Source organism: Anolis sagrei, chromosome X (assembly GCF_037176765.1).
Source record: "Anolis sagrei isolate rAnoSag1 chromosome X, rAnoSag1.mat, whole genome shotgun sequence".
NCBI lineage: Eukaryota > Metazoa > Chordata > Lepidosauria > Squamata > Dactyloidae > Anolis > Anolis sagrei.
In genome coordinates this window covers 64,548,442-64,565,882 of record NC_090034.1, presented here as the reverse complement: position 1 = coordinate 64,565,882, position 17,441 = coordinate 64,548,442, and the positions used below count along the sequence as shown (strand labels likewise).

General features: G+C 43.6%; 1 protein-coding gene across 1 annotated transcript in view; it reads right to left on the bottom strand.

The window, feature by feature from the left end:
- Positions 1-824: 824 nt before the first annotated feature.
- The window catches only part of LOC132780836 (lethal(3)malignant brain tumor-like protein 4), a 96,592-nt gene continuing 79,975 nt past the window's right edge, over positions 825-17,441 (bottom strand). Inside the window, exons 20-21 of the mRNA XM_060784652.2 lie at positions 11,994-12,056; positions 825-5,225 (exon numbers count right to left, since the gene is read on the bottom strand). Of these exons, the coding sequence (XP_060640635.2) occupies positions 5,097-5,225; positions 11,994-12,056 (192 nt within the window). The 3' untranslated portion in view covers positions 825-5,096. The remainder of the gene's footprint in view (positions 5,226-11,993; positions 12,057-17,441) is intronic.

The window sequence follows — 17,441 nt, the reverse complement described above, 5'->3', positions numbered from 1 at the left end:
TTTATTGATTAGCCAGTTGGCCAGTTGGCCTTATCAAATAATAATACACTTTATTTATATTCCGCTTTATCTCCCTGGGGAGATTTAGACCAGATTATAGTACACATAAGGCAAATATTCTATACCTTTTACATGAATGACGACATACATCTCTGGCTTCTGGAGGCGATGCTCAACTCCAGCCATGAGGTGCTCTTCTTCTATTTTCCATGCCAAAGGAGACTGCTGTCCATAGACAACTCTGATCTTTTTGCCAGCATGTCTGAATGGGGTGCCCTTTTATCTTTCTGCTGAGGCAGTACCTATTGATCTACTCACATTGCAAGCTTTCAAACTGCTAGGTTGGCAGAAGCTAGGAATGAACAGTTGGGAGCTCACCTTGACTCGTAGCTTTGAACTGCTGACCTTTGGGTCAGCAGCTTTTTCTGCAGCTTGGGGCTTTAACCATGTTGCTACTGTGGTCATATTATTATTATTATTATTATTATTATTATTATTATTATTATTAGTGTCAGGAGCGACTTGAGAAACTGCAAGACGGTTCTGGTGTGAGAGAGTTGGCAGTCTGCAAGGACGTTGCCCAGGGGACATTGTCCGGATGTTTTACCATCCTGTGGGAAGCTGGAGCTGACAGACGGGAGCTCATCCCACTCCCTGGATTCAAACTGCCTACCTTTTAGTCAGCAGTTCTTCTGGCACAATAGTTTAACCCATTGCGCCACCGGGTTATCCTAAATTATTACTGAAGAATGATGTGAACACTGTGAAGCCTAGTCTTGAAAAAGAAAGGATAAACGGGTGAATATAGCAAACCGAGTCAAAACTGGAACTTTAAAACAACACCTTTATTAATATCTCCAAAGCAAAGCACTGAGAAAACATTTTCAAGACTTAAAAAAAAGGTAGGAAAATACAAGTAAAATATTAATTTCAGAGACTGAAATCCAATTTCACTTCCCTGTTTTCTACATACCTCTCATTGAAATAATAGGGCATTTCTAAAATAAACTCACCCATTGTCACATGATGGTAGGACATCAAAAACTTTAAAGCTTTCTCTGGCACAAAGCTTTGACCAGAGAATGGAAGCAGCGTCTCGCGGCCAAATGTGCTTCTCCCCAGGCTGATTTTTTCCTTTGCTTGTAATAATTTAGCAATCACTGCCAGTGAGTGCTTCTGTGCAGCTCCTAAAATAATTCATTACCCGGAGCTGAAACATACTACTGTCGGATTATGAGATGGAGAGTTCGTGATGGCATGGAAAATTATAATATTCCTTGCTGAGAGGGGAGAAGGAAGCAAGATATGGGGGGGCGGGGGATCCAAATTAGTCTTTCTAAAAGAAGAACGAGGGAGGCTGATACATAAAATGTATTCAGAATGGAGATTTGTTTGCTTCAGCGGTTTATAAAGAAAATAACTTAAATGATGTAACTGACGGAACAGCAGATACTATGGGTAATACATACAGAAAGAACAATAAAGCATGTTTTCTTTAAGACAGAGATTTAATGTGACTGACATGGAAAATCTTTGGATCAAGCAGCATCAACTTTCTCAAAGAGCCTTTTCAGGTCCCTTTCCCACATGTCCATTCTTTAAACAGACAATGAGTTTGAACAGTAACTGGAAAACACTCTCAACATATCCTTCAAGACGTTGCAAGAAATGGCAATATTTTACATACAATTAATATAATATCAAAAATAAGCAAGAATAGATACTCGCTTTTTAATACAGTAGGAAATTCTGACTAATAGGTCAAAAGTGTCATTTGGGTATCGGTCTTACTAACAGACTGCAGGTTTCTATCTTGCATTGTGACTCTTACTCTATGTTTTACAGTGCAGGATACACACTTTGTGATTAATGTGCTGGCAGAAACTATATCAAAACTAAAATACTGTAGAGCAAACATTTTAGTTAATTCTATATATGTATGGAAGATATCAGAACTAAGTAAAAGGCTGGAAGCATACATTGGCAAAATCAATAACATCTTTGTCATTTTGCTACCTCCCATTTTTGTGCAAATGTTTAGCTTTGTTTTGCTTGCTGTATTCACTCTTTAAATCATCCATGCCTTCAAAGATTAATAGTATGTTGGTTTTCTATTCAAATTAAGTGTATGCTAACTTTTAGGATTCGGAGACTAAAATATGGTAATAAGAAACAAGTTGCATATGCCATTTGCAACATGTGACTAGCTCAGTCTGGTTGCAAAAGGGAGACAAGTGTGTTCCTGTGTTGCTCCATGCACTTTCTTACAGCAAATACATTTGGTGCATGGCGTGATGAAAGCAAACCTGGATTGAAATTTAAAGAAACGAAACAACTTCCATGCACCGAGATAATAAAATATAATCATGAGCATGAGAAAGTACCCACTATATTATTACCTCAACATCTGATTGGGTTCTCCATACATGATGCAGGTGGAAGGATATCAATGTTACCTTCTTGCATTGCAATGTAGGAACGTTCGGTCAGAACACCCTCAAATGCAAAAGTTTAAAATGCAGGAGCGATCCATAAAGACTAAATTCGGAAGCATAGGAGAAAATCCTAAGAAGTCTCTTTCTACATGCCTTGCATTTCACAGAAGAATCGTTTTGAACAGATACATGCATAAATGTGACTGTCATTGCTTGAGAAAACTTCAGCCGATAAAAAGTATTTTTACCACACTTGCAAGCATTTGCAGGGAAATTAAGAAGATGCCCTTCTGTGGTTCTGATACTGCATTGGAAATGTATTTTTAAATCCTTCTTTTACCAAGCACCATAAAGCTTTAGGATATGCGATGTGACACTACCATATCTGCTGACCCTCCAAATGCGTTAATGCTCCTTCAGTGAATGGCTCTTATGTGCAAAAGGCTTAAGCGCCTTAACTTCTTATACAAAAATAGAAAGCTATAAGACACGTTGCCTTAGTAAATGTATTCAATAGTGTTCAGACTCAACAGCCTGGATTGCACACTATTTACAAGTTTCCTATCAACTTGGCAAAGTTATGAAGACTCTTTAAATAAAACAGTGAAGGAACATAGTTGTTCAGGAGATATAAACAGAAGCCTAGCAGCATTCCAGAGAGAATTCAGGAAAACCAGACTTTCAAGGGCAGTGGTTCTCAACATGGGGTCCCCAGATGTTTTTGGCCTACAACTCCCAGAAATCCCAGCCGGTTTACCAGCTGTTAGGATTTCTGGGAGTTGAAGGCCAAAAACATCTGGGGACCCGAGGTTGAGAACCACTGTTCAAGAGGAAAAGGCCACAGATCAGCTCATGCTGCTTCATCAGCTCTAGATCTATATCCCAGTGGCTGGATAATACTGGCTGGATAATAATACTGACAGAACTCAGAAAATGCCATTTAAAAACTGACTTAAATTTAAGCATTGCTAATGGCTTTAGATTAAATAAATAGACACCTTATTTTGGTCTGGTCTGGATGGAACACTGAACCATAAATCTATTAGGTCGATTACATCAGGAAAGTGTATGAAGAGTCACACTGATGGGCTTGCAAGAAGAAGGGACATTACCGATGAAGTCCACAAGCTCCTTTGTAATTGAGCAAAATAATATAAGTGAGTCTTCCTTTGAAATGTCATACAGTATTAATATGGAAAGTGGTAGTAGTCATACCTGCCTGCACTCTAATCTTGCAAGTGGCTGCAGTTGAGTGTAAAAAAAGGTATGAAATCCTTAGTCATCACCTGCTGCAGGCATAAGGAGATCATTTTCAGAGAGAAACAATTTCTGTTTCCAGATGCCTTGTCTTTTTTCTCTCTTTTACATTCTTTCGCCACACTTTTCTCCCCTTATTTCCAAATGCAGCCAAACAGACCAACGTGTTTCAAAATCCCACACAGAGTGGACTCATGTGCAACAGAGATCAGAAAAGACTATAGTAATTTTGGGCTGAAACCTTCCATTCTCTTTCAAAACAAGAGTATAGGCCAGGCATTGGGCAAACTTGGGCCTCCAGGTGTTTTGGACTGTAACTCCCACCATTCCTAACACTCAGGCCCCTTCCTTTCTCCCCTCAGTCGCTTAAGTGGAAAAGGAAAGGGAAATGGAAAAGGAAGGGGCCTGAGGCTGTGAGGAATTGCGGGAGTTGCAGTCCAAAACACCTGGAGGGAGCGCCCAGTTGGCCCACTCCTGGAGTGCTCCAAGCCGAGTAAGACAGCAGTCCCTTCAAAACAAAGTATCCTCTGAATAGAAGCTCAACTTTTTTAGAAGGATTCTTTCAGGGGGGAAACCATGACAGAACTGGATGTTACCTCATCTCTAGAATACTTCTCTTTTGCACTGAACCACAAGGAGATGGAAGCATTTTAAAACAACAACACATCATCTTGTTTCTCATGGCTCCATTGATATGTTACTTTAGCGACCCTCTGACCCCCCCCCCCCCACCCATAGCTCTCATGAAACACATTATAATTTCACTTATTAAAATTTTACATCAGCTCACAACACAGAAGTAACAACTGTAAAATGGAGATAGACGGAGATGGGCTGCAATTCTACTCCTGCCTCAAAGTGCTGCTAAACAAAAACATTCCCAGGATGTGGACAGCTAGGGGGCGGAAATCCATCAAGCCTGAAAACTAGCCTGGAAAAAATATTTTTCATGAGGAATTTGTAGCTGAATTCCCTTTCCTTGTTCTCTTATACCTCACCTCTAAATTCTGGACACATAGATAGACTCTATTATCAAGCATGTCAGTAACAGCTCCAGCTCTGCTTTAGGCACTGTCAACAGGGTGAAGTGAGTTGGCTTAGGCTTGACTCCCTGCCTAAAACAACACCCAGAATTCCTCTTAGAAGCCAAAGGTATGTATGTCTCATCAAGATCTTCACAAAAGATCAATATACCCAAATTCAATACGAAAAGATATCTCTTCCTAGAAGGGAAGCCACCAAATCTATTCCCAGTGGCAGAAGGGACTGTTTTAACCAGAATCCGTCGCTCAAGACGGCTTGAAATGTGATTTGGACAAGGCTCCGAGAGGCCAGTCTTTGCGATAACAGGAACGATGGGTGCTCTTCTCTCTCTGTTGCCACCGTGTTCCCATCCCTGGCCCCTCAGTCCTCTTCGGCCGTCTTGAACATCAGGATGGCATTGTAGATTTTTAAGGCAGGTCCCAGCTTGATACTAAGAATTTTGACAATGTCCGTCTGGTTCAGGAGAAGGAAAGCCTCGCCATCGATCTGCTAAAAGACAGAAGCAGTGAAAAGTCAGTCTTGTTTGATGGCTGAGGCGATGCCATAAAGGATAAAACACTCAAACTGACAATTATCACCACATCCAGGGACACACTTTTTTCCTTTGGTAGTTTCAAAGATGCTGCCTTTCAATAGGATGTGAAGGGATCTTGTAGAACAGGCCTGGGCAACCTTTGGCTCTCCGTCCAGGTGTTTTGGACTCCAACTCCCACAATTCCTAACAGCCTACTGGAATTGTGGGAGTTGGAGTCCAAAACACGTGGACGGAGAGCCGAAGTATGCTTATGCATGGCCTATAGCAGTGGTTCTCAACCTGGGGTCCCCAGAAGCTTTTGGCTTTCAACTCCCAAAAATCCTAAAAGCTGGTAAACTGGCTGGGATTTTTGGGAGTTGTAGGCCAAAAACATCTGGGGACCCCAGGTTGAGAACCACTGGCCTATAGCATGACCTCAGTTGGGAGCTGTATGCAACCATTAGTAGGATTCTGCCATTCCCTGTGATAAATTAAGCCTTAGAGTACAGGCCTTGCTTAATTTTTTGAAGTTCCTGAGTTGGGCACTGCATCTTGAGGAACGCTATTGAAATCAATCCCATGAGTGTGGCAGATGAGATTCTCCTGGAGGATTAGGCTGATACACCATGAATTTGGCAGAGCATTTGGGAGACATGTAAGTCGATGTAGCCAATATCAATGGGTTTGTGACATAGTGTGGTGCTTATATGACCATTGTGTGTAGCTAGCTGTGTAGTGGGGTGTCCAGAAAGTCAAATTGCTCTGTGGATACATCTATGGGTTCTTTAAAGAATCAATACTGCTTCTTTTTCTTTGCAAAATTAAAGAGGGGACAGTCCTCCTGAACAAAAGTGTGTGAATTGTGGGTTCTGGCAGAGATGGCATAATCCAAAAGTTCATATTCTGGCCATAAAAGATAACATGTGTAGAAGAATAACAGTAACAATAATGGGCTCACATTCCTTCATGAATATCAACAACCTCCCCTCCTTTCGTAAGAGCCTGAAGACCTGGTGGTTTAAATAAACCTTTGAGAATGACTCGTTCTAGCTCTGCCCCAGAGACTGTTGAAATTGGCCATATCTTCTTCTACCAATTACCCAGGTCACTCTCTTCTGTTAGGTCCTGGAAATGTACAGCCATAGACTCTACCTAATTTCCCAGGCCCTCTAAAATCGCAGTAGCCCGGCCCAGCCTTTTAAACTGCCTTGATCAGGCATGATTATTTTAAATATATATGCTATTGTGGTTTTAATGCTTATATTTTCTTGCTAATTTTATGTGTATGCTGTTTTTTCTTGTATGTATTGGTTATGTTACTTGGAAACCGCTATGAGTCCCCTTTATATAAATTAAGTTTTGTTGTTGTTGTTGTTGTTGTTGTTGGCTTGGTGGGTATATATAGCAGGTCTTTTTCTATAGCAGCACTTTTAACTTTGAATATGGTTTAATGGTTTTTAACTGGGAATGTTTTAATACTGTTTATATTTAATTCTGTTTTAATATTTTGCATATTGGTATATTTTAAATTGTATGCTAATGCTTGTTACATTTTTTTTTAATTGTATGCTAATGCTTGTTACTCCAGCAAAGGATCACCGCCTTGTTGTGGCGCTGGAGCTTGAGCACCTCAATGATGTCATGAGCGAAACCGTGAAGGGTCACCCAAGACAGGACAGTCGTGGCAGAGAGGTCAGACCAAGCGTGATCCCTGGGGAAGGCAATGGCAAACCACCCCAGTATCCTTGCGAAGAAGACTAAATGGACCAGTACAACCAGAGATATGTCGGTATGCCATTGGAAGATGGGACTCCCAGGTCGGAAGATGGCCAAAATGCTACTGGGGAGGAGCAGAGGATAAGTTCAACTAGCCCCAGATGTGATGACGCAGCTAGCTCAAAGCCGAAAGGAAGGCTAGCGGCCGACGGTACTGGAGGTGAACGACGAATCCGATGCTCTAAAGATCAACACACCATAGGAACCTGAAATGTAAGATCTATGAGCCAGGGCAAATTGGATGTTGTTATTGGCAAGATGTCAAGACTAAAGATAGACATTCTGGGGGTCAGCGAACTGAAATGGACTGGAATGGGCCACTTCACATCAGATGACCACCAGATCTACTACTGCGGACAAGAGGAACATCGAAGAAATGGAGTAGCCTTCATAATTAATAAGAAATTTGCTAAAGCAGTGCTTGGATACAACCCAAAAAATGACAGAATGATCTCAATTCGAGTGCAAGGAAAGCCTTTCAACATCACAGTGATCCAAATATAAGCCCCAACCACAGCTGCTGAAGAAGCAGAAGTAGATCAGTTCTATGAGGATCTGCAGGACCTACTGGATAATACACCAAAAAGAGACATTATTTTCATTACAGGAGACTGGAATGCCAAGGTGGGAAGTCAAATGACAACTGGGATCACAGGCAAGCATGGTTTGGGAGAACAAAATGAAGCAGGACGTAGGCTGATAGAATTTTGCCAGGAAAACCCGCTGTGTATAACAAACACTCTCTTCCAACAACCTAAAAGACGGCTTTATACATGGACTTCACCAGATGGTCAGCACCGAAATCAGATTGACTACATCCTTTGCAGCCAAAGGTGGCGGACATCCATCCAGTCAGTGAAAACAAGACCTGGGGCTGACTGTAGCTCAGATCACGAACTTCTTATTGCACAATTTAGAATAAAACTAAAGAGATCAGGGAAAATACACAGACCAGTTAGATATGATCTCACTAACATTCCTAGCGAATATACAGTGGAAGTGAAGAACAGATTTGAAGGACTAGATTTGGTAAACAGAGTCCCAGAAGAACTATGGACAGAAGTCCGAGACATTGTTCAAGAGGCGGCAACAAAGTACGTCCCAAAGAAAAAGAAAACCAAGAAGGCAAAATGGTTGTCTGCTGAGACACTGGAAGTAGCCCAAGAAAGGAGGAAAGCAAAAGGAAACAGTGAAAAGGGGAGATATGCCCAGTTAAATGCGCAATTCCAGAGGTTAGCCAGAAGAGATAAGGAACTATTTTTAAATAAGCAATGCATGAAAGTGGAAGAAGACAACAGAATAGGAAGGACAAGAGACCTCTTCCAGAAAATTAGAAACATTGGAGGTAAATTTCAGGCAAAAATTGGTATGATAAGAAACAAAGATGGCAGGGACCTAACAGAAGCTGAAGAGATCAAGAGAAGGTGGCGAGACTGTACAGAAGATCTGTATAGGAAGGATAATAATATTGAGGATAGCTTTGACAGTGTGGTGAATGAATTAGAACCAGACATCCTGAGGAGTGAGGTTGAATGGGCCTTAAGAAGCATTGCTAACAACAAGGCAGCAGGAGACGACGGGATCCCAGCTGAACTGTTTAAAATCTTAAAAAAGATGATGCTGTCAAGGTGATGCATGCCATATGCCAGCAAATATGGAAAACACAAGAATGGCCATCAGACTGGAAAAAATCAACTTATATCCCCATACCAAAAAAGGGAATTGCGAAAGACTGCTCCAACTTCCGTACAGTGGCCCTTATTTCTCATGCCAGTAAGGTAATGCTCAAGATCCTGCAAGGAAGACTCCAGCAATACATGGAACGAGAGTTGCCAGATGTTCAAGCTGGGTTTAGAAAAGGCAGAGGAACGAGAGACCAGATTGCCAATATCCGCTGGATAATGGAGAAAGGCAGGGAGTTTCAGAAGAACATCTATTTCTGTTTCATTGACTATTCTAAAGCCTTTGACTGTGTGGATCATAATAAATTGTGGCAAGTTCTTGGTGGGATGGGCATCCCAAGCCACCTTGTCTCTCTCCTGAGGAATCTGTACAAGGACCAAGTAGCAACAGTAAGAACTGACCACGGAACAACAGACTGGTTCAAGATTGGGAAAGGCGTACGGCAAGGCTGCATCCTCTCACCCAACCTTTTTAACTTGTATGCAGAACACATCATACGATGTGCGGGGCTTGATGAATGCAAAGCTGGGGTGAAAATTGCTGGAAGAAACATTAACAACCTCAAATATGCAGATGACACCACTCTGATGGCCGAAAGCGAGGAGGAGCTGAGGAGCCTTCTAATCAAGGTGAAAGAAGAAAGCACAAAAGCTGGGTTGCAGCTAAACATCAAAAAAACCAAGATTATGGCAACAAGAATGATTGACAACTGGGAAATAGAGGGAGAAAATGTGGAGGCCGTGACAGACTTTGTATTTCTAGGTGCAAAGATTACTGCAGATGCAGACTGTGGCCAGGAAATCAGAAGACGCTTACTCCTTGGGAGGAGAGCAATGTCCAGTCTCGATAAAATAGTAAAGAGTAGAGACATCAGACTGGCAACAAAGATCCGCCTAGTCAAAGCCATGGTATTCCCTGTAGTAACCTACGGATGTGAGAGCTGGACCTTAGGGAAGGCTGAGCAAAGGAAGAGAGATGCTTTTGAGCTGTGGTGTTGGAGGAAAGTTCTGAGAGTGCCTTGGACTGCGAGAAGATCCAACCAGTCCATCCTCCAGGAAATAAAGCCCGACTGCTCACTGGAGGGAAGGATACTAGAGACAAAGTTGAAGTACTTTGGCCACATCATGAGGAGACAGCAAAGCCTAGAGAAGACAATTATGCTGGGGAAAGTGGAAGGCAAAAGGAAGAGGGGCCGACCAAGGGCAAGATGGATGGATGGCATCCTTGAAGTGACTGGACTGACCTTGAAGGAGCTGGGGGTGGTGACGGCCGACAGGGAGCTCTGGCGTGGACTGGTCCATGAGGTCACGAAGAGTCGGAGACGACTGAATGAACAAAATGCTTGTTAAGCTGCTTTAAGTCTCCTTCAGGACAACAACATAGTGATCTTGTTTGCTGTGTACCAATCTTGTTGTGTATCAAATAACAACAACAGACTGTGGAACTCTCTGCCCAGGGAAATTAGCCCTGCCCACTTTTTTGAGCTTCTGGTGAGTAATCAAAATGGTGTATGTCTGTATGGCATTCAGTGCTTGAAACTACTGTTTTAATTGTAAATCAGATTCCAGGATTGTTTCCTGACTGCTTTTAGAAGTTTAAAAAAAAATTCAGTTTGTAAAGAAATGTTTTTAGCTTTTTATTGCTTTTTATCTGTTTGTTGCAACAGGGGCCTTGCGGGCTGAAAGGAAATACAACACATACAACCAACCAACCAACCAACCAATCAATCAATCCACTCTAAGACTGCAGATATTAAACTGGTTACAATGGGTTAAGCAGGACCACCTATCAACATATTTTTTAAGCTGCTACTTCAAGTGTTCCATTTACAAAGGGGTACTGAGCGAATGGAAAATGTGGTGAAAGTTCACTGTGCACAAATTTATATAAAATTCTAAATAAAAACACCAGCACCACTGTCCAATAGAGATCCAGTTGGGATTGACTGCAGCTGAAATATACTGAAGATGAAGTGCTTAATAGCCACCGCCACTTGAAGGCTTAACGAGGATTAAAGCTTTGCTGAAGTCAACAAATAAGTCTGACATGTATTAAAAAGTTGGCATTTAGCAACTAGCTAAATAGAATGCTCATGTAGGCAGGGCAGCAGGGCAGCAAAGTTCTGTTTCCACATCGTATTTTGCAAACTCAACTTTCCCAGCGACTTGGTTTCCAGAAATGGGAAGAATGTGTAACCAAGTCTCTTCCATAGACAAAGGGGTTGCAAAGCGTTTGAATCTTAAAAATGCTTTAGGTGAAGGTGGAAGCGCCTACAGATGTAATGAGACTGCAGGTCCCAGCAGCCATTGTCAACAAAAAAAATCATTCCAACATCTCAGGGGCCACAGGGTCTTCATCCCTGTTTTCAGTGTTCAAAATACATGTTATATGGCACCGGCCCAGCGTACCTGTCTCCTACATCTTGCCTAGGAATTTAAGATCTTCTGGAGGGGCCCTGCACTCGACCCCGCCCTTGTCACAGATGAGATTGGCGGGGACGAGGGACAGGGCTTTCTCGGTGGTGCCCCCCGCCTGTGGAATTCACTCCCTGGGGAAATTAGAGGAGAGAGGAGGGAAATCGTCATCCCTCCTCTCTTTCAGAAGGAAATTAAAAACATGGATGTGGGACCAGGCCTTTGGGTAATCTGCCAGACTGACAAGGACAATGACGACTAAAGCTTTGGAAACGGACTATGATAAACGGAATGAATTTATTAATTACGGACTTGGCGAAACGATGGCCACCAGGCTGGCTTTTTATTGTATTAATGTAATGTTTTAACTGTTTATAATTATTGTTACTATGCATTTTATTGTGTTGAATTGTAGGCATCGAACGTATGCCAGCTGGAAGCCGCCCTGAGTCCCCCTTAGGGAGTTGAGAAGGGCGGGGTAGAAGTACCCGAAATAATAATAATAATAATAATAATAATAATAATGATAATAATAAAACTAATGCCATTCATACTGATAAAATACTACAGGCAGGTTTTTGGATTTTGACGTGTAACCTTTAATTCTCTTCCATTCTGTTAACCAGGAAGACCAACTATTTTAGAAGGACCACTTCAGAATATGGTCCAAGCATCAAACTTTATTCAGCTTCCTTGCGGTCTGGTCTGTTTCTCCTGTTTCCTTTTGACACTTTCAAATCCATTGAAGTCCAATGTTCAAATCGCGATGTTCCACTGACTCTTAAACTGAAAACATGGCTCAACTTTTCTTCATTTCTGCTCACTGACTAGTTCCCCTGCGAGACTTATACAGAGAGAGAGCCGACTTACCTCTTGTCGGAAGAGAGCGGCCTGATCCTTACAGCCAGGCAAGCGCTGGATAAAACTAGCCACCTAGACAATATGAGAAACAAAAGAGGGGAATGTCAAAGGAATGACCGGAAATATAGCTATAAATATACCATCCCCCCATTTAGACAATATGTTTATTTTGTTTTAAATGTGTCTCTATTTGGCTATCTATTTGTATTATTCCAGAACTAAGAAAGACATCAAGAGTAAACACAGTAATTGTCTCCAGGACACAGATTCAACAGAGATCAAATGCAGGAAAGAAAGATGCTAACTAAAGAAAATAATCCCAATGCTTAGCTGGTGTAATGGAATTAACCCTTTGACTGTAAATCCTAAATAATTTAAAAGGTCAATGTAGAAAGTGATGAAAGGCAATTTCTGAAACGTTGCTTGAATCTAAATGTGATGTGCAACAAGTAAGGTAAAGGTAAAGGTTTCCCCTGACATTAAGTCTAGTCATGTCCGATGTTGGGACTCTGGGGCTCATCTCCATTTCTAAGCCAAAGAGCCGGCATTGTCCATAGACGGCTCCAAGATCATGTGGTCACTGGCATGGCTGCATGGAGCACTGTTACCTTCCCGCAGAAGAGGTACCTATTGATCTACTCACATTTGCATGTTTTCAAACTGCTAGGTTGGCAGAAGCTGGGCCTAACAGCAGGAGCTCACCCCGCTCCCCAGATTCGAACTGCTGAGCTTCCGGTCAGCAAGTTCTACAGATTAGTGGTTTAACCCGCTGCACCACTGCGGCCCCAATGTAGTAGTAGTAGTAGTAGTAATAATAATAATAATAATAATACTTTATTTATATCTGGCCATCATCTCCCAAAAGGCAGCATACAAAAGCACATAGTTGTGCAACAGAAGACACAAGGTACAGTAAAATACATATAACAGTGTCAATTTACACAAACAATATATATGAAAACAGCACACAAACCCCTTCTAGTTTAAATAAACATAATAAAACGCAGGAATAGTTGCGGATTAAAATATGGCCGTATCAATGTCAGTCACATAAAGTGCAGGAGTCAAACAATTTGCTTCGTCCTCAACTATTAACTGATGTTACAAAGCATTGTAAAAAGTATATTTGTATATTTCCAGAACAGGATTAGTAACACCTTATGATAATGTCTCCATACATATTAAATGTCATTTGCAGCTGATATGAAATTTGGCATAAATAAATAGATACAAGACAGACAAGTATGTGATACTAAAGGAAGAGAACACTTCATTGGGCTCAGCTCGAACTGTACAAGCATTACACTATGTCACATGATTTTTGTTCCTGGGTTATAAAGGTCATTTATTTATTTATTTATTTATTTATTCATTCTTTATTGGTTTATGTATTAAGGTAAAACAGGTAGGGAAAAAAGAAGAAGAGAGAAAACGAAAAAAAAGGGGGGGTTACAAAGAAAGTGTGGGAACAAATGTCTCAAAGGAAAGTAGGAAAGTGTCTATAGAGTTTAAAGGGGGTGAATTAAAAAAGTTCCGACTTCCAATCTTCTATCCTTCCGTAGTCCTTTCTTAAGTGTTTCTTTGCCTCAGTCGGCAATTGTTGATGTTTTTCCTTTGTCTGCTCCTGATTGTTATAGTTCAGATCCGTTAATGGTAAGACCTCTGCCATCCAGGACCTGATTCTGGATGAGAGAGCGGATCTGGCATGCATCACAGAGACCTGGTTGGACGAGCTGGGGGGAGTAAATCTCACCCAGCTGTGCCCGCCAGGCTTCGGGGTGCATCAGCAGGCCAGACAGGGGGGGTGGGGAGGAGGGGTCGCAGTGGTCTTTCGGCAATCCATCGCCGTGACCAGATGCGCTGTTCCGCAAGCACCTGGGTTCGAGTGTGTCCACCTGAAGGTGGGGAACCGTGACAGTGTGGGGTTTCTGCTGGTGTACCGCCCACCCCGTGACCCAGCTGTTTCCCTGCCTGAGCTGGCAGAAGTGGTCTCTAATTCGGCCCTGGCCTCCCAGCGCTTGGTGGTGCTGGGAGACTTTAACATCCATGCTGAGATCTCTTTGTCAGGTGCTGCTCAGGACTTTATGGCCGCCATGACGACCATAGGACTGTCACAAATTATATCAGGACCCACCCATCAGGCTGGACATACACTCGACCTAGTTTTTGTGGTAGACAGTGGAATGATCAGAGTGGAAGAACAAAACATCGTTCCAGTGTCATGGTCTGATCACTATCTGGTCAGCTTTAGACTTGCTGCGACCCCCAACCTTCGCAGGGGTGGAGGACAAATTAAGATGGTCCGCCCCAGGAGACTGATGGATCCAGATGGATTCCTGAGGAATCTTGGGGTTCTTCCTGCCATGGAACCTGGCGATCCTGTTGACGCCTTGGTCGATCTTTACAACAAGGAGATGTCCAGGGCGATAAATACGATCGCTCCCGAACGCCCCATCTTGCTGCGTCATGACAGGCCGTCTCCTTGGTTCACCGGGGAGTTGGTCGTGATGAAGCACACGAGAAGGGGGCTAGAGTGCAAGCGGAGGAAATCTCGGGACGTGTCTGATCAAGCATGGGCTAGGGCCTCTCTTAGGGCATACTCCGTGGCTATACGGGTGGCCAGGGAATCTTTCACGACCACCCGTATAGCGTCTGCAGCAAATAGGTCATCAGAGCTGTTTCGGGTTGTCGGGGAACTCCTTCACCCACCTGTGGTGGAGGAGGTCTCGGACGACCCAGCAGCTCGGTGTTGCGATTTCGCACACCATTTTGCAGGCAAAGTTGCCCAGATACGTCTTGAGCTTGACTCCAATCTCATCGCAGTGCCAGAGGAGGTGACTGAGGCATCTGCTTGTCCAATTTTGTGGGATTCTTTTCAGCTTGTCCTTCCTGAGACCATGGAGGAGGTCCTTGGGGCTGTGAGGGCGACCACTTCGGCCCTAGACCCTTGCCCATCCTGGCTTATTAAATCTGCCAAGGAGGGGTTGGTTGGTTGGTTTGTGTTGATCATTAACGCATCGTTGGAGCAAGGGATTTTTCCATCTAACTTAAAACAGGCTGTGGTTCGTCCACTCCTTAAGAAGTCCTCCCTTGACTCTACGGTGCTGAGCAATTACAGACAGATCTCCAACCTCCCTTTTTTGGGTAAGGTGCTGGAGCGGGTGGTCGCCCTTCAGCTCCAGGGTTTCCTGGATGACATCAATTACCTAGACCAGTCACAGTCTGGTTTCAGGCCTGGTCACGGCACCGAGACAGCCTTGGTCGCCTTGGTGGATGACCTCCGTAGAGGACTGGACAGGGGGAGTGTGACCCTGCTGGTTCTCTTGGACATCTCAGCGGCTTTCGATACCATTGATCATGGTATCCTTCTGGGTCGCCTCTCTGGGATGGGCCTCGGGGGCACGGTTCTATCGTGGCTCCGGTCCTTCCTAGAGGGTCGAACCCAGATGGTGAAGCTGGGAGATGCCTGCTCAGATCCCTGGCCTTTGACCTGTGGGGTCCCGCAAGGCTCTATTCTATCTCCCATGCTTTTTAACATCTACATGAAACCGCTGGGAGAGGTCATCCAGAGTTTTGGAGTTGGGTGCCATCTCTATGCAGATGACGCACAACTCTACTACTCTTTTCCACCTAATTCCAAGGAGGCCTCTCGGGTGCTAGACGAGTGCCTGGCTGCTGTGTCTATCTGGATGAGGACGAACAAGCTGAAGATCAATCCCGACAAGACAGAGGTCCTCCTGGTCGATCGTAAACCTGACCGGGGTATAGGGTGGCAACCTGTGTTGGACGGGGTTACACTCCCCCTGAAGCCACAGGTCCACAGCTTGGGAGTCCTCCTGGACTCATCGCTCACGCTTGAGGCTCAGGCGTCGGCGGTTGCCGGGAGGGCTTTTGCACAACTGAGACTTGTGCGCCAGCTGCGACCGTACCTCGCTAAGGCTGATCTGGCTGGGGTGGTCCATGCCTTAGTCACCTCTAGACTGGACTACTGCAATGCGCTCTACGTGGGGCTACCCTTGAAAACGGCCCGGAAACTCCAATTGGTCCAGCGGGCAGCAGCCAGAATGTTAACTGGGGCCCATTACAGAGAGAGGTCAACCCTCCTGTTTAAGGAGCTCCACTGGCTGCCGTTTATTTTCCGGGCCCAATTCAAGGTGCAGGTGCTTACCTACAAAGCCCTGAATGGTTTGGGACCACCCTACCTGCGTGACCGCATAGCTGTCTACGAACCCACACGCTCACTCCGGTCATCTGGAGAGACCCTGCTCGTGATCCCGCCCGCGTCACAAGCGCGCTTGGTGGGGACACGGGACAGGGCCTTCTCCGTGGTGGCCCCCCGCCTCTGGAACGCCCTTCCGAAAGACCTCAGACAAGCCCCTACACTGGCAGTCTTCAGAAAGAATTTGAAAACCTGGCTGTTCAAATGTGCCTTCTCAGACTAGGAACCCCATGTGCCTTCTCAGACTAGGAATCCCAGGACCAAATCCTAGAAGCACTTTAGTCAGAACCAAGACCACCTCACATTGCACATCGCACTTATATTATAATCCCATATCCCTCCGACACATCAGCACTTTTTAATCCTGTACCCCTACTCCGGCCGGCTCAGTTTTTAACAATGTCTTGTTTATTGCTATTGTATTGTTCTTTCTGCTTAATCTGTTTTATTTGCTAGGTATTGTACTGTTGTATTGTGTGGGCTTCGGCCTGTTGTAAGTCGCATCGAATCCTTCGGGAGATGCTAGCGGGGTACAAATAAAGTTAATAAATAAATAATAAATAAATTTATTTATCCTCCCCCCCCCTTTATTTTAAATATTCCTCAAAGTTTGACCAATCTGTTTGACTCATAGGTCTGCCAGTGTTCCTTTCTAGCAAATAGGTTAATTTGTCCATATCCTTTATTTCCAGTGTTTTGTCCAGCCATTCCTCTTTTGTGGGGATGGTCTCTATCTTCCAATATTTGGCGAACGTTATTTTAGCCGCGGTGGTGCAAAAAATGAAAAGTTTCTCCATATTTGGTTCTGGTTACCGGACACTTTCGGTTAGCCCTAGTAGGTACAGTACAGGCTTCATTAGGAATTTGATTTTTAATATCTTCTGGATGTCTTCATGTATCATTTTCCAGAACTGAATTGTTTTGTTACAGCTCCACCACATATGGTAGAAGGAGCCTGTGCATATTTTACATTTCCAGCACTTGTTCTCTCTGTTTTTGTACTTTCCCCCCAGTTTTACTGGTGTTATATACCACCTATGGATCATTTTCAGATAATTTCCCTTCATGGCTATGGTGTATGTATATCTTAATTTCTTTGTCCAGATGTTCTGCCATTCTTCAAGTTTTATTGGCCTGCCTATGTTTCTTGCCCACTTGATCACTGAACTTTTATTTCTTCGGTCTCAGTTGCCCAGTCTATTCATCTGTTATATATTTTGGTTATTATTTTTCCCCCT